Source organism: Marmota marmota, unplaced genomic scaffold (assembly GCF_001458135.2).
Source record: "Marmota marmota marmota unplaced genomic scaffold, marMar, whole genome shotgun sequence".
NCBI classification, from domain to species: Eukaryota; Metazoa; Chordata; class Mammalia; order Rodentia; family Sciuridae; genus Marmota; species Marmota marmota.
In genome coordinates, this window is record NW_026000171.1 from 2,503,919 (window position 1) to 2,527,066 (window position 23,148).

A 23,148-nucleotide genomic window follows, 5' to 3' on the forward strand; every position below is an offset into this window, starting at 1 on the left:
AAAAAAAAAAAAAAAAGATGAAGAGCTCTCAGTACTATCCTTGCAGTTTTTCTATAAATCTAAATCTAAAACTATCTTAAAATTACAAGTTCACTTAAAAAAAATAAGGTTATAGACAACTTGAACAACACTATCAACCAATTTGACAAAATTGACACATATATAGATGTTCTATCAAACAACAGCAGAGTACCTATTTTTCTCAAGTAACATAGAGCATTCAAAAAGATAGACATATTGTGAGATATAAAATAAATCTTAATAAATTCATAAGAATTAAAATCATATAATTTTCCTAACCATAACAGAATTAAATCAAAACCACTAATAAAAAAAATTTTCAAGGAAATCCCTAAATATCTGAAATTATACTTCTAAATACTGCTTGGTCAAAGAAGAAATCATAAGGGAAATCAGTAGATATTTTGAACTGATAAGAAAATTATCATGTCAACATCATAGTTGGGATGCAGCTAAAGCAATGCCTAGAGGGAAATCTATAGCAGCCAATGTTTATATTAAGCTGGAAAAAATAGCAATGCTAATAGTCTAAGGTACCACCCCCCAAAAACAGGAAAAGAAGCCAAAGAAGGGAAATAATAAAGATTAGAACAGAAATCAATGAAATAGGAAACAGAAAAACAATAGATAAAGCTAATAAAACCAAAAGCTGATTCTTTGGAAAGATCAATAAAATTGATAAATATTTAGTAAAGTGCCTTAAAAAAAAAAGAAAAATAGCACAAGTTTACCATTATCAGCCACAAAAGAGAGGAACATCACTAGAAATCCTAAGAACATTGAAAACATACTAAGGAAATAATATGAAAAATTTTATGCCCATAAATTCAACAACTTATAGTAAAAGGACTTGTTTCTTGAAAGACATTAGTAAAAATTTCTCAAAGAGAAATTAATAACCTGAAGAGGCATGTATGTAGTTAAGAAATTCGATGTTCAAAAAATCACTTCCAAATCAGCCTACTCCAAGATCAGATGGTTTCACTGGTAAATTTTCCCAAACACTTGAAGAAAAAATGATGCCTTTTTTTTTTTACCATCTCTTTTGAAAAATGAGGGAAGGAACATTTCTCATTCCTGCCTATGAGGTCAGCATTATTCTAATACTAAAACCAAAGATGTTTCTTTTTTTTTTAAATTTTTTATTGTTGGCTGTTCAAAACATTACATAGTTCTTGATATATCATATTTCACACTTTGATTCAATTGGGTTATGAGCTCCCATTTTTACCCCATATACAGATTGCAGAATCACATCAGTTACACATCCATTGATTTACATATTGCCATACTAGTGTCTGTTGTGTTCTGCTGCCTTTCCTATCCTCTACTATCCCCCCTCCTCTCCCCTCCCCTCCCCTCTTCTCTCTCTGCCCCCTCTACTGACATTCATTTGTCCCCCTTGTATTATTTTTCCCTTTCCCCTCACTTCCTCTTGTATGTACTTTTGTATAACTCTGAGGGTCTCCTTCCATATCCATGCAATTTCCCTTCTCTCTCCCTTTCCCTCCCACCTCTCATCCCTGTTTAATGTTAATCTTCTTCTCCTGCTCTTCGTCCCTACTCTGTTCTTAGTTACACTCCTTATATCAAAGAAGACATTTGGCATTTGTTTTTTAGGGATTGGCTAGCTTCACTTAGCATAATCTGCTCTAATGCCATCCATTTCCCTGTAAATTCTATGATTTTGTCATTTTTTAATGCAGAGTAATACTCCATTGTGTATAAATGCCACATTTTTTTAATCCATTCATCTATTGAAGGGCATCTGGGTTGGTTTCACAGTCTTGCTATTGTGAATTGTGCTGCTATGAACATCGATGTAGCAGTGTCCCTGTAGCATGCTCTTTTTAGGTCTTTAGGGAATAGACCGAGAAGGGGAATAGCTGGGTCAAATGGTGGCTCCATTCCCAGCTTTCCAAGAAATCTCCATACTGCTTTCCAAATTGGCTGCACCAATTTGCAGTCCCACCAGCAATGTACAAGTGTACCCTTTTCCCCACATCCTCGCCAGCACTTGTTGTTGTTTGACTTCATAATGGCTGCCAATCTAACTGGAGTGAGATGGTATCTTCCCACCTCCCTGTCTTACAGTCGTTACCTCATGGGTCTGTCACCCTGGGTCTGTCTGGGACCTTCGCTGCAGTCCTGGCTTCTGGTGTTGTAGGGTGATTTCATGGCCTCTGTTTTTCTGTCTACACAGCCCAGAGCTGTGAGGAGAAGAATCTCCGGGAGAATGGATATGAGTGTGAGTGGCGCTATAACAGCTGCGCGCCTGCCTGTCCCGTCACCTGCCAGCACCCTGAGCCTCTGGCCTGCCCTGTGCAGTGTGTGGAGGGCTGCCACGCACACTGCCCTTCAGGTGAGACTCTCCCTGGGTGGGCCGGGCAGGAGGATGGGAGCCTCCCCATCCTGCTTCATTTTAGCTCTGCCAGTGGTGCCTTATCTCCAACCCCATAACCCTACAACAGGTGTGTCTGTGGGTCCTTCATCAAAGCCAGGCAAGCTCTGGCTTTTGCTAGGAGGAGCTCCTGCCAGGGCTGGGAAGGTGACTCAGTGGTCGAGTGCTTGCTTATCATGCCCATGGACTTAAGTTCCATTCCCAACACCACAAAACACAGTCACCTAGTCCTATCAAATGCTTTCCCCCCCACCTTTGTTGCTTGAGATTGAACATGGGTCCTTGTGCTGCATGGCCTGTGTGTAAGGGAGGGTACACCCTGCTCCTTGCTGGCAATGCTCTGCCCCTGAGCTACACTGTGAGTCCTTTCTACAAAGTGCTTTGTTGTGCCAGTTTAGGGGTTTGTCATACGTAGAGTAGCACTTTCTGATAGAACTTCGGCAAGTGCTGGGAATGCCTCATTGAATGCAGTGGTGGATGCCTTATTGAGTAGTGTGTCTGAGGAGTTGACTTTCTCATTCTATTGAATTTTGGTTGATTTAAATATAAATAACCACAGATGGTTAATAGCTGACATATTGAATAGCGCAGTTCTAAAATGATTGAATACATTCTTCAAAAGAGTGAAAAGGGCCTTGGAGATAAGATTCCAGGCTCGGAGGAGGTGAGGCAGGGGGAGGGAAGCCTCCTTCCAAGTTTGCAGAAGAAGAATGAAAGTATGAAGGAGGCAGGATGCTCCTCCCTGTGGGGTGAGGTGGCCTCTGGAGAGGCAGGCAGAATGGCTCCTGGGACAGGCCCCTTAGTGAAGGCGGAGCCTTCCTTATGTGAAAGGGGAGTGGTCAGCTACTAATGAGAGATGTGCTGTTCAGGGAAAATCCTGGATGAACTTCTCCAGACCTGCATCGACCCCCAAGACTGCCCAGTGTGTGAGGTGGCTGGCCGGCGCTTAGCCCCTGGAAGGAAAGTCACCTTGAACCCCGATGACCCTGCGCACTGCCAGACTTGGTAAAATGGATTCCCTGGTTGTCTGAAGTGGCCAGTCTTTTGAGGGGTGGGGAGGGGAAGGGATTGAACCCAGGGATGCGTTACCACTGAGCAGCACCTCAGCTCTTTTTATGTTTTATTTTGAGATAGGGTCTCACTAAGTTGCTTAGGGCCTTGCTAAGTTGCTGATGAAGTGGCCAATCTTACTGTCCTCTGTGGGGCTTGCTCAGAGGCTGGGCTTTGGATAAAACTTCCTAGCTATGTGAACTGAGACACTGAGTTTATTTAGTAAATTTGCTAATTCATTGATGACTTAGTTTAGTTCATTGTTTAGTTTGTTTCTAGAATTTGTGTATCTCTCTCTCTCTCTTTTTAAGAGCAGTCTAGACTGTTTCACCCCAAAAAATATTTCTGAAGTTTTTTACTTCCTAAAAGGTTTTTGCCTGTTTTTTTTTTTTTTGGAAGACAGGGTATGGTTTCTCTATTTCTTTTTTTTTCCTTTCTCTCTCTTTAAAACATGTAATACTTATATATTTTAGTGGGGTACAGTATATTTCAATACATGTATACTGTGTGTACTGATCAAATCAGAGTAATTAACATTTTCATTTCTTTGTGGCTCTTACTGTTCTTGCAGTAAGAGAGACAGTTCAAGGACAAATATATGAAAATCAGATTTCTTTTTTCTTTCTTTGGTACCAGGGATTGAACTCAGGGGCACTCAACCACTGAGCCACATCCCCTGCCCTATTTTGTATTTTATTTAGAGACAGGGTCTCACTGAGTTGCTTAGTGCCTCGCTGTTCCTGAGGCTAGCTTTGAATTCTTGATCCTCCTGCCTCAGCCTCCCAAGTTGCTGGAATTACAGGTGTGTGCCACCATGTCCAGCTAGATCTTTCAAAAAAGGTGGGGATGCAGGCAAGGAAAGTGAGATGAACCCCTGACCCCTTTGTACAACATAGACATCTTGGGGCTCCTGTCAAAGTCACAGGACAGCACTTTCATAACTGGAGAGAAGACATTCATTGCTGTCACCCTGGGCTCTCACCGGAACTGCCTCTGGGAAAATGGCCTTTGGGGAGGTGAGAGGGAGTCCTTGGGGCAAGTGCTGAACTTTCTGAAGTCCTGCCCATAAGTAGGGAACATTTATTAAAATGCTGATGTATCCAACACCATTCCCTGACACCAATCAAACCAAATGGGAACTTAAACTTGAGAAACTCAACTCACTAGGGAAGGGGTTGTGGTCACAGCTGCGGGAGCCAAATCCTGCCGCCACCATCTGTGCAAACAAGAGTGAACACTGCCTGGGGTGGGTTTTCTAGCAAACACAGGAAACTAGAAAGTATGTCACTCACGCACCGTTAACTAAGGATTGAAGCAATAAATTGTGTGGATCATGAGGAAGTACAAGTAACTTTCCAGTCAGACCCTGCCTCCCACCCTCTCTAAGCCGAAATGGAGACTCCGATTCCAATGCTGGCTTGGAGCTCAGGGCAGGAGAGCTCAGAGGCCTCTCCCTGCCTGCTCTGCTGGTAGCTCATGGAAGGGGAAGCTACCGTGGTACATGCCATACACGCCGACAGCCTGAGGCATCAAGTGAACAGTGTGAATGGCAGGCCTGACAGCCACGCCACAGGGAACACTTCCCAGGGTTCAGGGCATTGCTGCTTTCTCAGCTTTACCCAGAGTGCCAAAGGCAGGTTGCTCGAAGGCAGAGGGCACAAAAAAGGAGAAGGCCTAGCCTGTATGGGTTCCAAACAGGGCAACTTGATTTCGCCTATGATCTGGTGTACCCTGTCACTTTGCAAAAGAGTGAAGTGATCAGAAGAGCCTGACATTTGCTGGTATTGTAGGAATTTGTGGGTGGGCAATGGCTCCAACACAGACTTGTGGGGTGGCTTGGGCCTGGGCACTGGGTCTAGCCAGTCAGCACCTGGCAGATAACAGGAGTAGGAATGAACGAAGTTGCTAATGATTTTCCTAGGTCTGGAAGACCCCCCATCTACTACTCTGCTAGATAAAACTGGGACTTCAAATGTCTATTCATCTTTGCAAAATTTTTTTTTTACTCCAGAGTTTCTTTTCTTCCTTAAAATCCAACATATTAAACATGACTCAAAATTCACACTGCTTAAATTCTGTTATAATCAGCACTATAAGCAATTTATCTTCCATAGAACATTCATAAGTCCTGGTCAGCGTCAATATTTTAGAGCAATATTTATCCTTGGGGATACTTGCAAGAAAGTTTAAATTATAATTAAATATTAATGTGGTTAGAGATGTCGGTTGGAAAGAAGTCATCACTGAATATCTGGCCGAGAACAACAGAGATTCTTTTTCAGGTATCTTGAAACAGAGGTTAACAATGATGGCTCACTTAGGTGGGAATGTTCCCAAGGAGCAGGAAGACAGTTCTCTGGGAGTATGGGCAGTGTCCTACTTTGTAGGGTTGACAAGTGTCGGCTGGCTCTTTGTGAATCATTTGTTTCTTCCCCTCTGCTACAGTCACTGTGATGGTGCCAACTTTACCTGTGAAGCCTGCCAGGAACCTGGAGGCCTGGTGTTACCCCCTACAGATGCCCCACTTGGGGCCACCACCCCGTATGTGGAGGACACCCCAGAGCCACCCCTGCATGACTTCTACTGCAGCAAGCTGCTGGATCTGGTCTTCCTGCTGGACGGTTCCTCCAAGCTCTCCGAGGCTGAGTTTGAAGTGCTGAAGGCCTTTGTCGTGGGTATGATGGAGAGACTACAAATCTCCCAGAAGCGGATCCGCGTGGCTGTGGTGGAGTACCACGATGGCTCCCATGCCTACATTGAGCTCAAGGCTCGGAAGCGGCCCTCAGAGCTGCGGCGCATCACCAGCCAGGTGAAGTACGTGGGCAGCCAGGTGGCCTCCACCAGCGAGGTCCTGAAGTACACTCTGTTCCAAATCTTTGGCAAAATCACCCGCCCTGAAGCCTCCCGCATTGTGCTGCTCCTGACTGCCAGCCAGGAGCCCCCACGGATGACCCGGAACTTGGTCCGCTATGTCCAGGGACTGAAGAAGAAGAAGGTCATTGTGATACCGGTGGGCATTGGGCCACATGCCAACCTCAAGCAGATCCGCCTCATTGAGAAGCAGGCCCCTGAAAACAAGGCCTTTGTGCTGAGCAGCGTGGATGAGCTGGAGCAGCGAAGGGATGAGATTATCAGCTATACCTGTGACCTTGCCCCCGAGGCCCCTGCACCCACGCAGCATCCCCAAGTGGCACAAGTCACTGTGGGTCCTGGGCTCTTGGCGATTTCACCATCGGGACCCAAGAGGAACTCCATGGTTCTGGATGTGGTGTTTGTCCTGGAGGGCTCAGACCAAGTTGGGGAGGCCAACTTCAACAGGAGCAAGGAGTTCATGGAAGAGGTGATTCAGCGCATGGATGTGGGCCAGGATAGCATCCACGTCTCTGTGCTGCAGTACTCTTACACGGTGACTGTGGAGCATACCTTCAGCGAGGCACAGTCCAAGGGAGATGTGCTGCAGCAGGTGCGGGAGATCCGCTACCGGGGTGGAAACAGGACCAACACGGGACTGGCCCTGCAGTATGTCTCTGAGAACAGCTTCTCTGCTGGCCAGGGAGACCGGGACCAGGCACCTAACCTGGTCTACATGGTCACCGGAAATCCTGCTTCTGATGAGATCAAGAGGTTGCCTGGAGACATCCAGGTGGTGCCCATTGGCGTGGGCCCGCATGCTGATGTGCAGGAGCTGGAGAGAATCGGCTGGCCCTATGCCCCCATCTTCATCCAGGACTTTGAGACACTCCCCCGAGAGGCTCCTGACTTGGTGCTGCAGAGGTGCTGCTCTGAAGAGGGGCTGCAGTTGCCCACTCTACCCACTGCCCCAGGTATGTTGACGCCTCATGTGCAAGTGGGAGCATTGAGGAGCCTTGGTGCTGTATGCAGCTGTTGTCATGTGACCCGTGGGTTCTAATCCCATCATCCCTGCTCTGTGCACTTGGTCAAACCTGTGCCTTAGAGTGCCTGTGTATCCTCCTCTGGGTAGGAGAGAACTACATTGTGATTTATTTATTTGTTTTTTGCAAGGTGAGGGTGTGTGTGTTGGGGAATCTTATTTTGTTGGTGACTATAAATTCAAAGATAATACAAGCCTATTATTAATATTTAAATAATACCAAGGACATGGAGTGAAAAATGCAAGTCTTACTTTATCACCCAGCTGCAACCCCATTCAATCCCACTTTCTGCCTTGAAGGTAACTTCTGTCAATTTTGGTGACAGTCAGCTTCCTTTAGACCACACTGTATGGGATGGAATTATTCCAGGTAGCTTACAGTCCTCCAGTCAAGGCCAGGAAGCCAGGTGACAGGTGATATCACTACTCAGATTGGGGAAATAGATCACTTTACATTGTTTGAATCTCACCTCTGCCACTTGCTAGCTGGATAATTTTTGGCAAATACTTAACCTTTTTTGTCAGCCAGTCTCTTCCGTATGTTTAGGACTATCCCAGAATACCTAGCCATGTGGTCCTGAGAGCCGTGCATAGCCCACTGAATGTGGTGTCTGGCTGATGTGCAGGAGCTGGAGAGCATCGGCTGGCCCTATGCCCCCATCTTCATCCAGGACTTCGAGACACCCCCCTGAGAGGCTCCTGACTTGGAGTCTCCTGGCAGTCCTTGTGTGCTCACCTTCCTGTTCTCTTTGCAGACTGTAGCCAGCCCCTGGATGTTGTCCTTCTCCTGGATGGCTCCTCTGGTTTTCCAGCTTCTTACTTTGATGAAATGAAGAGTTTTGCCAAGGCTTTCATTTCCAAGGCCAACATAGGTGAGTGATACACCTGAGGCCGCAGGTGAGAAGAGGCTTTGGCTCTGATTCAAAATGACTCTCATTTTTTCTTTTCCACTAGGGCCTCACCTCACTCAGGTATCCGTGCTCCAATATGGAAGCATCACCACCATCGATGTGCCCTGGAATGTGGCCCAGGACAAAGCCCATTTACTGAATCTAGTGGATCTTATGCAGCAGGAGGGAGGCCCCAGCCAAATTGGTAATGTTGGTGCCTTGGCCTGGATGCAAAATATGCATTCTGGTCCTAATTCTTGGCATAAGTGACTGGAGTGACCTTGGTCTGTCACTTTATGCCTTGTTTGGATGCTCTTCAAGGTCTCTTCTAGATCCCACTGTAAATTGTTCAGTCTTCTAACCATTTAAGGATCCTCCATGAGACTGGATGTGCACCTGCTTCAGAAACACTTGCTCTTGCAGTTGGTACTGACTTGGTCTGTTCTTCTTTCTCAGGGGATGCTTTGGCTTTTGCTGTGCGATATGTCACTTCAGAAGTACATGGTGCCAGGCCTGGATCCTCAAAGGCAGTGGTCGTCCTGGTCATGGACATCTCCACTGATTCAGTAGATGCAGCAGCTGAAGTGGCCAGATCCAGCCGTGAGTGTCTAGTGTACAATCCTGAGACTCTTCTAAGAAGCCAGAGGAGTGAAAGTGGATGGAGGTTGCTTTTGGATGTTCTGGCTGATTTTGAATTTGCTTGATACCCGCTTGCATACCAAACATCAGGAAATAGTTCAGTCATTGCATTATTAGGAAACAAAGCAATAGTAAGGGTGCATTTATACTGGGCTTGTCTGTGTGCTGTGATGACAGCCTTAAATTCTTCACATTCTCCTCCTGTGTCAAGGGATGACTGTACTTCTACACCTTTACTTTTTAATGTGGTGTCCTTGGTCTTTCTCTGGAATGCCACACCCCAAGTCCAGAGTGACTCATTGTGGGTCCTGGAGAATTGTTAGGGTCTTCAGAACACTTTGCTGTTACCAGGCTAATGAGCTGGAGGGACAAGACACAAATGATGGTGCATTTGGGTGGGGAAGGGCATAGATATGACCTGGCCTTGGTGCCCCATAGAACCCTTGCTGTAAATAGCAACAGAAGTGAGCCAGGATGGAGGCATCATGTGCCCAAGGGAGGTCTGAGTGAGTAGGGTGATGCCAAGTCATCTCATGACCACCTGGAGAACTAACTATTCCTTTTTCAAATGCTGCATAGCCTTGTCTTTTCTCTTAACATTTTCCAGATGTTCTTCCTGAGAGAGGTATTTACCCGATTCTCTGTACCATACCTGAAATACTCAAAATGTGCCAATTGTATTGTATTAGTTTGGTACATAGCTGTTTCTGGAACAACTGGGAGTTCTGTAAAGGGCAAAATCTTGCTATATTTTTGGATCACCTGTGCGCGATTCACAAAATGCTGACCACTTAATATTTTTGTTGAATGAATGATATATTGTTGAAATCTATAATTTTAGGAAAAAGGATACTAAAAGGTAAAGGGTATATATTTGGATGATAAAATGAACTCACAGGAGCTAAAAAGTTGCTAGCAACTCCACTCTATTTCAAATTACAAATACCTAGAACTTTCTGGAAAGCTGAATTAAGGAATTTTAGGTTGGAGCTTTTTCTCCTTTAGTATCAAGAATCTAGAGAAAGAGTATTATTAGGAAAAAAAGCAAATACTGTTTAGAGGTGACTCAGGGCAAGTCACTGAACTATTTAAAGTCCCAATTTCTTATCGAGAGTTGGGCAGGAAGTGCTCTTGGCTTAGCCCTGTGAAATGTTCTCTTCCATCCAGCGCTCAGTGGTCTCATACAGTGCCATGAGTCTAAACGTGTTTATGTACCACAGACTTTGATATTCCTGTCCTTGGCCCAGACTTCTCCCCTCAACTGAGCATTGATGTTCTAACAGACAATTCCCTGTAAACCAGCTTCCTGACATCACAACCAAATTTCCTCTTGTGGTATTTTTTTTCGGTCCTTTCAAGTTGTTCAGGTTAAAGATCCCAGCATCCTCGATTCCTCTTTTTCTCTCATGCCCCCATACAATCCAGCTGCAAACCACAGCCAAGTCTTCAAAATATGTTGAGGATCACAGCATCACCCATACCCCAGCCCCCAGTGTCTCACACTTGGATCACCCCCGTAGCTTTCTAACTGCAGCCTTGGCCTTCACTCTTATTTCCCATGGTTCATTCTCAGAGCAGCAGCCGTGGTGATCCTGTGCAATCCAAGTCAGTTCCTGTTACTCCTCTGCCCCATAGTCCTGGCTGGTTTCTGTTTCCTTAAGAGAACACATTACGTCCTGACCACGGCCTAAGAAGCTTTGCAAGAGCAGTGCCACTCAGAGCATGCACTTCTGCTCTGGGCCTTCACACTCGCTGATCTCTCTGCTTGGGTTATTCCCCCCTCAGATGCCCTCTTGCCTCCTTCTATCCTTATTTCCATCTTTTCACTGAACACTTCTCTAACCACCATATATAAAATGATAACCCCCATCCCTCCTCCTGGGCATTCCCATCCTCCTTATCCCATTTCATTTCCCCACAAGCATGCGTACACATCTAAAATACTATATATTGAGGGATTTTTGTTTGTTTGTTTGTTTTTTGTAGGTGTTTGTTGTCTATCCCTTCCTGACATAAGCTTCATGAAGACAGGGAACATGGATGTTACTGCTTGGCTCATTGCTATGTCCCCACTACTTAGGATAGTACCTGACACAGAGTAGGAGCTCAGAATGAATGAATGCCTTCTTCACAGGGTTGATGTATGTGACCAGACTAAACAGTTACATGCTGGTGTTGGGAATAGCATCAAGCCAGTCTATTTTGAGCCCATCTGACCACAGAACCTTTCTTGTCCCTTTGCTAACTCTAGGAGTGTCAGTGTTCCCCATTGGCATTGGGGATCGGTATGACGAACCCCAGCTGAGGATCTTGGCAGGCCCAGAGGCCAGGTCCAATGTGGTAAGGCTCCAGCGAGTTGAAGACCTCCCTACTATGGTCACCCTGGACAGTTCCTTCCTCCACAAGCTGTGCTCTGGTGAGTCTTTTCTTTCATATCTATCTCAAAAACAAAATCAATGACAAAATCCCCCACAAAACCAAAACTACTGTTAGAGACCCAAGGTGCCTCTGAAAAAGAGCATAAGATCTGCCCTTGACTGGTTATAGACCAGGACCTTTTAAGTTTCTGCTTATGGAAGGCAAACACTACAAACCTCCAGTACCCACCAGAAAGTATTCTGTTCATCCTTCTCTTTCCACTGGAACCATCCATCTAAACTTCAGCTGAGAAAACCATGCTTATTTGTGCAGAGGGATCTTGAACAAAAAAATTGGAAGACATAAGCAAGAAACCCCAACATCTTGCAGACCACAGTTCTATACTCACTCTTCACATGAGTATAAAGGGCGTTAGAAGTCCAAAAACATAGAATCTAAATTCAAAGGACCATAGATTAAGTTGATTTTAGGTTAGAAACTCAAAAGAAGAAAAACTCACACAAACATATAATTTTTTTTTTGGGGGGGGAGCTTTTTTTTTTTGTATTTTACTATTGTAATTAACTGTAAGCCATAACCTCACAGAGTTATTGCCCTTTCCTTGGAGTAATCTTTAGGTAGATCCCTTTCAAGTTTTTAGGATCTTGCTTTACCTTCCCCCGCCCCCCATTCCTGGCAATGAGCTATGTTTGAAAGGGGCTAATGATTCTGTGATGGTGTAAAGTTCACCCTTGGTTACTATTTACTATTATCATAATTAATAATTACCACAAAGCATGTCTGATGAACGACAGATGTTCACTTCTTAACTTTGTGTCCTCTGCTCCCACTATGAAACCAATTCAGATTCTTTTCAGAGTTGAGTTGTCTTTAAGGCTAGACCAGGTAGCTCAAGCAGACATCATGAATGGCTTAGAATTTCTGGGTGATATGTGGGAACTAAAGCTTTATTTGTATCTGTTTCAGGGTTTGTTGGAATTTGCATGGATGAAGATGGGAATGAGAAGAGGGTAAGTCCTTTTCTTCTGACTTTGAAAGATCACAAATGTATTCTTGGGCTCTTCTTGGTTAATTCATTCTTCTTGGTCTAAGTCCAATTCTGCTTCTACTCTCCTGTTATTTTTGGTGGGAAGGGGTTGGGGATCTGTAGACCTTGAATCCTGCTTCTGATCTCATGTATAGCCTCCTTGGCATGAAGGCCGATCTCTTGAGTCCTCAGATGTGGTCAGTTGTATGACAGATGGACTTCGAGTTGTGGTGCCTTAGCCCATTCTTTACCTGACTCTATTTTTAATCTCATGCAGCCTGGGGATGTCTGGACTTTGCCAGATCAGTGCCACACAGTCACTTGCCTGCCAGGTGGTCAGACCTTGTTGAAGAGTCATCGGGTCAACTGTGATCGGGGACCCAGGCCTTCATGCCCCAGTGGCCAGTCCCCTATTCGGGTGGAAGAGACCTGTGGCTGCCGCTGGACCTGCCCCTGTGAGTCTTTGCTTCCCCAGCATGGACAGTGTCAAAGGAGCTGTGCTTTTAACTTGGGTGTGCAGAAAGGTACAGCCAAAGCTGACAGCCTGCGAGTGCCCTTCTGCTCCCCTCTGTGGGAACCGTGCTTCCTTTACCTGTGTTCCTTCCCTCCCGTGTTCTCTGGGTGTTTTGTTCTCTGGGTGTGTTTTTGTCTAGTCTCTTCTGTGATGGTATAAAGTTCTCTGTCTTTAGGAGGTGCTTTCTGAGATAATGCAGAACCAAGGAAAAACTGCTTCTGTGCAGTTAGCGTTCAGCTTGCTGTTGGCAAGCCAACCTCAGGAATCTGCCTTTGGGATGTGTCAGTGGAAGTATAGCAAGGAGATGCCTCCAGAGAAGACTCCAATCACCCTCATAGCTATATGGAGTTTCTGTGCAGCATTCATCATCAGGGTGGCCTGTTGTAAGAGGAGGACATATTCAAGTCCCTCTCATGTAAAGCTGTGGGCGTGTTTACCCATGGGGGTTGGGTGAGCCCTCTGCCTCATGGTTGGTAAAAATGGCTGCTTATGATGTTCCCCGTTCAGCAGAGGATGGCTCATCACCAGAATGTGGAACAGATATCACTGTGGGAGGCCATCAAAACTGTATTTTATATCTCACTCCCCACTTAGGATGTGATTGCCCTTTCCTGTAGCAATCTTCAGGTAGATCCCTTTCAAGTTTTTCTGATATTGCTTTATCCTTCTACCCACCCCTGCCCCATTGCTGGCAGTGAGCTATGTTTGAAAGGGGCTAATGATTCTATTAGTCCAGACATGCCCAGGCTGCAGGTGAAAAGTTTGCCTGGTTACTGTTTTTGCTATTATCATAATTAATGGGCAGCCATTTTTTTTTTTGATTTAGTGGGATCCATTTCCCTGCTAGCATAGATGAAAACTCGAGCCGACATCATGTTACTTCTGCTTATTCATAAAGAATTCTGTGGTCACTTTAAGTCATCAAATAAGGTCTTGGTAACTAGGTGCTTACTAATATATATAATATAATAATTATAATATAATATAATATAATGTATAATGTAATATACAATATAACACATATAATATATAATATAATGTAACTATATAATAATTAAAACTCTAAACTTGATCAGAGTTAAAGCACCTTTGCAGTCTGGGAAGGGGAGTGCCCAGCTTCTCTCACAGCCGGATCATGGAGAGGGGAGGCAGGTCAGAAGGTTCTTTGCGGCTCAGCTTGCTGCCCTCTCTGGCCCGACAGGTGTTGTCAGCCACCTCTTTCTCTTGTCAGCTCTCTTGAAGATCTCTCAAGGACTCCCTCACTGTGTTCCTTTGGGTACAAGAAGTCGTCTATATCCCTTTGCTGCTGTTGCTTCTCTCCACAAAGCGTCTGGTTCTTCTGTACTTGGCCCTTCATAGGCTCGCTCTCTTTCAAAGTCCTCACCCTTTTGCAAAAGTTATAGACACGGTCACTTTTAATAAAATCTCAGGTGCCATTCCTTCTGTAGGTCCTATATCTGGCCTCCAGGATTTGGAACAAAGCAGGCAACTGCTTTGTTTTGTCCCCAGTACAGCAGCAAGTGCCTCTCTTACTGCCTACTGCCTGACCACCTGTGGCCACAGTCACAGCTTCTGTCTTTTAGAGTCCTCAGGCAGGTGTCAGCACTGCATCCTCCATAACTTCAAGGAACGTAAATCCATCTCTTGGAGTGGCCTCTTAAAAATCCTGCTCTGTAGACTTAGGCCTCTTATTTGTCCCTCTTAGGAGACACACAACACAAGAGCTGCTCTGTTCAAATAAATTTCTTCTTAAAGATCAAACATCAGTGCTCCTCTTGACTCTTTTATAACCTTAAAGTGAGTAAAGGCCTTTAGGAGTGACAAAATTAGATTTTGGGAGTCTGGGGATGTGCTTCAGTGGCAAAGTGTTTGCTTGGTATGTGTGAGACACTACTCTTGGTTTGATCCTTAGCACTGCAAAAAAAAAAAAATTTAGATTTTTAAAAAACATTTTTAGGGGCAAAGAATGTAACTTGGTGTTAGATCACCTGCTCCAGGTTTGGTTTGATCCTCAGCACTGAAAAAAAAAAGTTTGAAATGAAAAACATTTAGAAATATTTTTACTTTGAATAATTTCTGACTTGTAAAAGTGCATAAATAGTACCAAGAATTCTTTATACTTTTACCCAGATTGTTATATCTTACATAATCACAATATAATGACCCAAATTGGAAATTAACATATATAAAATACCATTTTCTTATTCAAAATTTGCCAATCGTCCTACAAATGCCCTTTGCTTTTGGGTCACGGAGTCGATTCAGTCGATCACATATTATCTTTAGTTGTCATGTTTCCTCAATTTCCTTAAATTTGGAACCTTTCTCTGATTTTTATGACCATGATGGTTTTTGAAGAATACTAGCTGGTAGTTTCTGCAGAATGTCTTTCAACTTGGGATGAATTCAGGTTGTATGTACATTTTGCCAAGGATACCCCAGAAGACTTGCTGTGTCCCCTTCAGTGTATGGGGTGAAGAAGTTCAGGATCCTAACTTGCCCCATTAGTGGTGTTGATAAGTACAGGCACTTGATTTAGAATGGTGTTCCACATTCCCAGCTTTCCCAGGAATCTCCATACTGCTTAAATTGGGAGTTCATAACCAACTTGAATCTATTGTATGAAATATGATATGTCAATAGCTTTATAATGTTTTGAACAACCAATAAAAAAAAATAAATTAAAAAAAAAAAAAGAATGGTGTTCCAGGTTTCTCCACTGGAAGTTATGATTTTCTTCTTTTTATTTAATAATTATCATGTATAAAGTTACTCTGAAACTATATAAGGAAACCTTTACCTACCAAATTTGACTTCCATTGCTGATTTTCTGCTGAAAAAAATTTTATTATTGAGATTGCCAAATAGAGTTTGTATTTCCATCATCTACATTGTATTAGTTAGAATGAAGAGCTTTCCCTTCCTTCTAATTAATTATTTAATCAAAGTAATTATTTGTATCAATATGAACTGGTGCATTCTTATTTTTTCCCATGCAGTATGATCAATTACCAGCACCCATTGTGTTCTTCCTTCAATGGCCCCAGTTTTGACTATTGGGAGTCCTTCTAATTTGGCTCTTGTATTCTTTTGACATTTTCCCTTCTCAAATAGCAAACTTAGCTCTCATTACCCACAATATATTTTCTTGATTCTAGAATACACGTAAAGTAGTTTCAGAACTGCTGACCCTTGACCTTTATGAAAAACAAATCTACTAACTAGAATGCAATATTTGTGTACAATCCTTCCTGTCTCAGTCTTGGAGTAAAATTTTGTTTTCCAAAGTCATGTAGGCCAGTGCACCTCCCCCCACATCAGGAGCTCCTCAATGGAGTTATTTATTACTGTTAGTTTAATATTTTTGTGCATACTGCATTTTGGTCACCCTTCATCCCTATCCTTTTAAATTTTATTTATTTGTTTTGATTTGTTGTTGTTTTTGTTACTGGTTCTTTTATATGTTTATTTTATTTAGTTATGATACATTAGCATGGTTTTAAATGTCAGAACACTATAGAAAGGTATAGTCAGAGGTGTCACCCCAACATTTCCTATCCCCTCTTTCTATTTCCACTCACTCCCTGGGGTAAGGAATCTCCTTCATTTCTTATTCATCCTTCCTGTGATTCTTTCTGTACAAAGAAAGATTTCGTACAGGTTTTGACTTTGCTTTTTTCCCCCCTTCTTAACAGTATATCCTGAGCCAGGTACGGTGGCACATGCCTGTAATTCCCATGTGTGGGAAGCTAAGGCAGGAGGATTTTGAGTTCAAAGCCAGCCTCAGCAACTTAGCAAGGCCCTAAGCAACTTAGCAAGGACTTGTCTCTAAATAAAATATAAAAAGGGATGTAGCTCAGTGGTCAAGTGCCCCTGGTGTGTGTGTGTGTGTGTGTGTGTGTGTGTGTATAAAGTATATCCTGAAAACCACTCCGTAGGAGTTCAAAGAGAGCTTCTTATTACTTTATTGTGTACCATAGTTTACTCTTTTATAAATGCCCATGTAGATTATTTCCAATATTTTGCAATTACAAATAATGCTGTAATAAGTAACCTTAAAATATGGGTTTTCCTATAGTTGGGGGTGCTTGCAGGGTAGGTTTCTAGGCATGGGATTTTTGGTTCAAAAAAGAAGTGCATATGCAGTTTTGTGAGATAATTTCAGATTCTCCTAAGATTTGGTTGTGTAAAACTGAAATTTTAATTAGCAATCTATAAGAGTTTATGTTTCCTCTCAGCCTAGCTAGTACAATGTGTTATTATATATTTTAATTTATTGCCAATTTTTTACTTTTCAGGTAAGGAATATTTTTCTAATGATAATGAGGTTAGACTTTTTAATATGTTTAATACCACTTTTTAAAATATACTTTTGTGAATTATCTGCTAATCCCCTCCATTTTCCATTTTTAAAAATCATAGTAAAATGCATAGCATGACATCTCCCCTCTTACTAAATTTTCAAGTGTACAGTACAGTGTCGTTAGTTATTTGCATATTGTGGTACAGCAAATCTCCAGAACATTTTTATCTTTCATGACTGAAACTCTACACCCATTGAAACACAACCACCCAATTTCCCTCCCCAGCCCTGCTGACCACCATTCTACTTTTTGCTTCTATCAGTTTGACTATTTCAAATACCTCATGTCGGTGGATTCACATAGCTTTTGTCCTTCTGTGACTGACTTATTTTACTTTGCATAATGCTCTCAGAATTCATCTTTGTGTAGAGAAGGAAAGTATTTCCTCCTTTTTACATCACTGTATGCATGTGTCACACTTTCTTTATGTGAGTCCACTGATGCACAGTCAGGTTGTTCCTACGTCTTGGCTCTTGTGAATTAATGATGCAATGATCATGGAAGTGCAGATACCTGAGATCCTGAATTCAGTGCTTTTGGATATGTAGTGAGGCTGCTGGATTATATGGTTGTTATATTTTGAGGAACCTCCTGTTTCCCATAGTGGCTGAACTATTTTTTATTCCCACCAGCATTGCACAAGATTCTAGTTTTTTTCACATTCCTTTTCTCTCTCTCTCTCTCTCTCTCTCTCTCTCTCTTATCCTGGGGTTGAATGGAGGGGTGCTCTATAAGTGAGCTACATCCCCAGCCATTTATTTATTTATTTTTAATATTTAGTTGTCAGTGGACCTTTATTTTTTTATTTATTTGTATGTGGTGCTGAGAATCGAACCTAGTACCCTCCTGCCCCCCCACCCCACACACACTAGGCAAGTGCTCTACCACTGAGCTACAATCCCAGCCCCACCCCCAGCCTTTTATATTTTTTATTTTGAGACATGGTCTTGTTAAGTTACCTAGGCTCACCTTTAACTTGTGATTCTCCTGCTTCAACCTCCTGAGTTGCTGGGAACACACGTGTGCACCCCTATGCCTGGCTTCCTTTTTATTTTCATAATGGCCACCCTAACATGTGTGAGGTGATATCTCATTGTGGTTTTTATTTGCATTTCCTTGATGATAAGTGATATTGGATATTTTTTCATATGCCAGTTGACTTTTTGTATATCTTCTTTTTTATTTATTTGTCATTTTTTAAATTAATTTTTTGTTTATATATGACAGCAGAATGCATTATAATTCATATTACACATACGGAGCACAAATTTTTCATATCTCTGGTTGTATACAAAGTATATTCATACCAATTCTTGGCTTCATACCTGTACTTTGGATAATGGTGTCCATCACATTCCACCATCATTTCTAATCCCCTGCCCCCTTCCTTCCCCTCCCACACCTCTGCCTTATCTAGAGTTTGTCTATTCTTCCTGTACTCCCCCTCCCTATCCCACTATGAATCAGCCTCCTTATATCAGAGAAAACATTTGGTTTTTGGGATTGGCTAACTTCACTTAGCATTATCTTTTCTAACTCCATCCATTTATCTGCAAATGCCATAATTTTATTCTCTTTTATTGCTGAGTAATATTCCATTGTGTATATATGCCACATTTCTTTTATTTATTCATCTATTGAAGGGCATCTAGGTTGGTTCCACAGTTTAGCTATTGTGAATTGTGCTGCTATAAACATTGATTTGGCTGTGTCCCTGTATGTAGCATGTAGTGCTGGGAAAACTAGAAATCCATATGCAACAAAATGAAATTAAACCCCTATCTCTCACCATGCACAAAACTCAACTCAAAGTGGATCAAGGACCTAGGATTAAAACCAGAGACCCTGTGTCTAATAGAAGAAAAAATAGGCTAATCTCCATCATGTGGGATTAGGCTCCAGCTTTCTTAATAAGACTCCTATATGCAAGAATTAAAATCAAGAATCAATAAACAGGATGGACTCAAACTAAAAAGTTTTTTCTCAGCAAAAAAAAAAAAAAAAAAAAATCTGTGAGGTGAATAGAGAGCCTTCATCTTGGGAGCAAATTTTTATCCCTCATACATCAGATAGAGCACTAATCTCTAGGGTATATAAAGAACTCAAAAAGCTAAGACCAAAAAAACAACCCAATCAACAAATGTGCAAAGGACCTGAACAGACACTTCTCAGAAGAGGATATATAATCAATCAACAAACATATGAAAAAATGCTCATCATCTCTAGCAATCAGAGAAATGCAAATCAAAACAACCCTAAGATTTCATTTCACTCCAGTCAGAATGGCAGCCATTATGAAGACAAACAACAATAAGTGTTGGGTTGCTGGTTGGATTGCAAATTGGTGCAGCCAATATGGAAAGCCGTATAGGACATTCCTTGGAAATCTAGGAATGGAACCAACATTTGACCCAGCTATCCCTCTCCTTGGACTATACCCAAAGGACTTAAAAACAGCATACTACAGGGACACAGCCACATCAATGTATATCTTCTTTGGAAAAATATTTGTTCAAGATATTTTTTGCCCACTTTTAAATTCTAAATTGGGCTCTCTCTCTCTCTCTCTCTCTCTGTGTGTGTGTGTCTTGGTATTGAGTTGTAGGAGTTCATTGTATATTTTGGACTTTAATCCTTATCAAATAAATGATTTGCAAATATTTTCTTCCACTCCACTGGTTGTCTTTTCATTCCATCAATTGTTTCTTTTGCTGTGTAGAAGCCTCTTAGTTTCATGTAGTCCCACTTGTCTAGTTTTATGCTTGGTGTCAGATCCAAGAAGTCATCACCAAGACCAATGTTATGACCTATGTTTTCTTTTAGGAGTTTTAATTTCAAGTCTTATGTTTAAGTCTTTAATTGTGAAGTGGATTTTTGTGTATGTTATAAGGGTCCCATTTCATTCTTGACATGTGGTTAGTGTATAGAAATACAACTGTATGTTGATTTTATATCCTGCAAATTTACTGAATTTGTTCATTAGATCCATCAGGGTTTTCTCTTTTTTTTTCCTTTTAAGTGCAAGTGCGTGTGTGTGTGTGTGTTATCTTTAGGGTTTTTACATATAAGGTTATATCATCTGTGATATATAATTTTACTACTTTTTTTCTTTATTTGGATAACTTTTCTCTCTTCTTGCCTCATTGCTCTAGCTAGGACTTCCAGTGCTGTGTTGAATAGAAATAGCGAGAGTGGACTTCTCTGCCTGGTTCCTGATCTTTGAGGAAAAGAAGGAGTTTTTAGTTTTTCACCATTGAGCATCATGTTAGTTGTGGGCTTCTCATAAATGGTCTTTATTTGTTTAGGTAATCTCCTAATTTTAGTCTGTTGAATGTCTTAATCTTGAAATGGTGTTAAATTTTTTTAATTGATATTTTTTATATATGTCAGCCGAATGCATTACAATTCATATTACACACATAGAACATGAAATGGTGTTAGATTTTGACAAGAATATTTTCTTCATCTATGAGATGATTATCCTTTATTCTGTTAGTATGGTGTAACATATTGATTGGTTTTGTATGTGGAACCATCTTGCTTCCCAGGGATATATCTCCATTGGTCATGGTGTATGAGCCTTTTCTTGTGCTGTTGAATTAATTTTGCTAGTATTTTGTTGAGGATATTTGCATTTATACTCAAGAATATTCCCTGAAGTTTTATTTTCTTCATGGAGTGTCTGTCTGGCTTTGGTATCAGAGAAATTTCATTCTCTTAAAATAGGTTTGGAAATATTGCCTTCTTTCTTTCTTTTTGTTTTCTATTTTGGAGAAAAATTCGAGAACAATTGGCATTATTTCTTCTTTAAAATTTGGTAGAATTCTCCAGAGAAGCCTTCGGGGATTTTCTTTGTTGGGAGATTTTGATTGCTGACTTAATTTTCTTGCTAGTTGTAGATCTGTTCAGATTTTCTGTTTCTTCTTTATCATTCAGTGTTGGTAGGTTGTATGTTTCATTTACTCATTTCTTGAGGTTTTCCAATTTGTTGATATATTATTATTCAAGTAGTCTCCTATAATCCTTTTTATTTTTATGCCATAGTTTGTTTTATTACCTCTTTCCTTTGTGATTTTGAGTCTTCTCTTTTTTCTTAGTCTGGTCAAAGGTTTGTCAATTTTGTCAATCTTTTAAAAAACCCAACTCTTAGTTCTATTGATTTTTTTTATTGCTTTTCTATTCTATATTTCATTTATTTATCCTCAATCTTTGATTATCTTCTTCCTTCACCTATCTTTGGCCTCAGTTTGTCCTCAAGATTGTCAGTGTGGGTCAATTGGTTGAGTCCTTGTTCTTTTTTAATGTAGGCATTTACTGCTATAAACCTTTTCTTGCTACTGCTTTTTCTGAATCCCCTCAGTCTCATTATGCTATTTCATATTCATTTATCTTAAAACATTTTCTAGTTTCTCCTTTGACCCATTTTAATTCAACTGAGTTTAATTTCTATATATTTGTGAATGTTCTAAAATCATTCTATTATTGATTTCCAATTTTGTTCTATCATGATCAGAAAAGATGCTTGGAATGATTTTGTCTTAAACTTGTTAAGACTTGTTTTATGGACTAGCATGTGACTTCTTCTGGGGACTGTTCTGTGTGTGCTTGAGAAGAATGTGCATCCTGCTGCAGTCAGGTGGAATGTTTAGAAGGTATGCATCTGTTACATCCATTTGGTCTACAGTGTTGCTTGAGTCCTCTGTTTCCTTACTGATCTTTTGTCTAGATGTCCTATTATTGAACATGAAGTACAGAAATTTTCTACTCATATTATGCTGCTGATCCTATCTTCAATTCTGTCAATGGTTGTTTCATGTTTGGGTGCTTTGATATTGGGTGCATATATATTTCTAGTTATTACATTTTACCAATGAATTGTCAATTTTATATTCTTTGTTTCTTGGGATCATTTTTTGGCACTTTTTTATTGGTGCATTATAGTTGTACATAATGGTGCAATTTATTGTTACATATTCGTACATGTACTCTTGTGATCAATTTTGAATTAAATTCTATTTGTCTGTTTAAGTATGGAGTTTCGCTTATTGTTGGCATGAAATATTTCCCCCATCCTTTTACTTTAAGCTTATGTGTGTCCTTAAATATAAAGTGAACCTCTAGGAGCAGCATATAGTTGGACCTTGCTATTTATTTATTTATTGTACTGGGAATTGAACCCAGGGGAGCTTGACCACTGAGCCACATGGCTATCCTTTTTATTTTTTATATAGAGACAAGGTCTTGCTAAGTTGCTTGGGGCCTTGCTAAGTTGCTGAAACTGGCTTTGAACTTGTGATCCTCCTGTTTCAGCCTCTGGGGCTGCTGGGATTACAGGCATGTGCTACCTTGCCCAGTTAAATAAGTATGTTTGTTGACACAAACACACAGCCTTCAAAGGGCAATTATTGTTTCCATATTTTTCAAATATGTTCATTTCACTGGTTAATTATGAATGAGTTATTTAAAAAATTTAGTTGTGCTGGGGATTGAACTCAGGGCCTTGTGCATGCTAGAGCCACATAGATCCACATCCTAGCCTGATTTTATTTTATTAAAAAAGTATTTAGTTACTCTTTTTTTTTTAGTCAGAAGGTTTTATTGTTGACTTCACACAACCTTCAAAGGGCAATTATTGTTTCCATATTTTTCAAATAATGAATGAGTTACTAAACAAATTACACTATTTCCATAGAACAGACTAGAATGTCATTTAGTCTTATAAACCTTACTTTTAATAATTTTAATGAAATGAAAAGAGATTTAATGTTGTCAGATAAATTGGGAGATGAGCTGTATGTAGAATATTTCACAATGGGTTCAGTGTCTGTGTACGTAAATTTAAACACACATATAGAGGATCCTTGTAAATGGAAAACATGCACCCTCAAAATAAAATGTTAATAGGCAATTTTTTCCATGTGGATTGTGGGTGATTAAAAATACTCTATCTCAATTCTGTCTTCCATAATTT

General features: G+C 41.1%; 1 protein-coding gene and 1 long non-coding RNA gene across 4 annotated transcripts in view; one reads left to right on the top strand and one right to left on the bottom strand.

The window, feature by feature from the left end:
* LOC125611880 overlaps positions 1-2,228 on the bottom strand; it is a 2,607-nt gene extending 379 nt beyond the window's left edge. The window contains exon 1 of the long non-coding RNA XR_007342114.1: positions 2,101-2,228. This is a non-coding gene — a long non-coding RNA (uncharacterized LOC125611880). The remainder of the gene's footprint in view (positions 1-2,100) is intronic.
* Positions 1-23,148, top strand: part of Vwf (von Willebrand factor) — a 156,091-nt gene that overhangs the window by 84,813 nt on the left and 48,130 nt on the right. For all 3 annotated transcript variants that reach the window (XM_015500732.2, XM_048787659.1, XM_048787660.1), the window contains 9 exons: positions 2,225-2,383; positions 3,292-3,427; positions 5,918-7,296; positions 8,120-8,236; positions 8,319-8,459; positions 8,711-8,854; positions 11,145-11,309; positions 12,239-12,282; positions 12,577-12,754. In XM_015500732.2, coding sequence (XP_015356218.1) covers positions 2,225-2,383; positions 3,292-3,427; positions 5,918-7,296; positions 8,120-8,236; positions 8,319-8,459; positions 8,711-8,854; positions 11,145-11,309; positions 12,239-12,282; positions 12,577-12,754 — 2,463 coding nt within the window. The remainder of the gene's footprint in view (positions 1-2,224; positions 2,384-3,291; positions 3,428-5,917; positions 7,297-8,119; positions 8,237-8,318; positions 8,460-8,710; positions 8,855-11,144; positions 11,310-12,238; positions 12,283-12,576; positions 12,755-23,148) is intronic.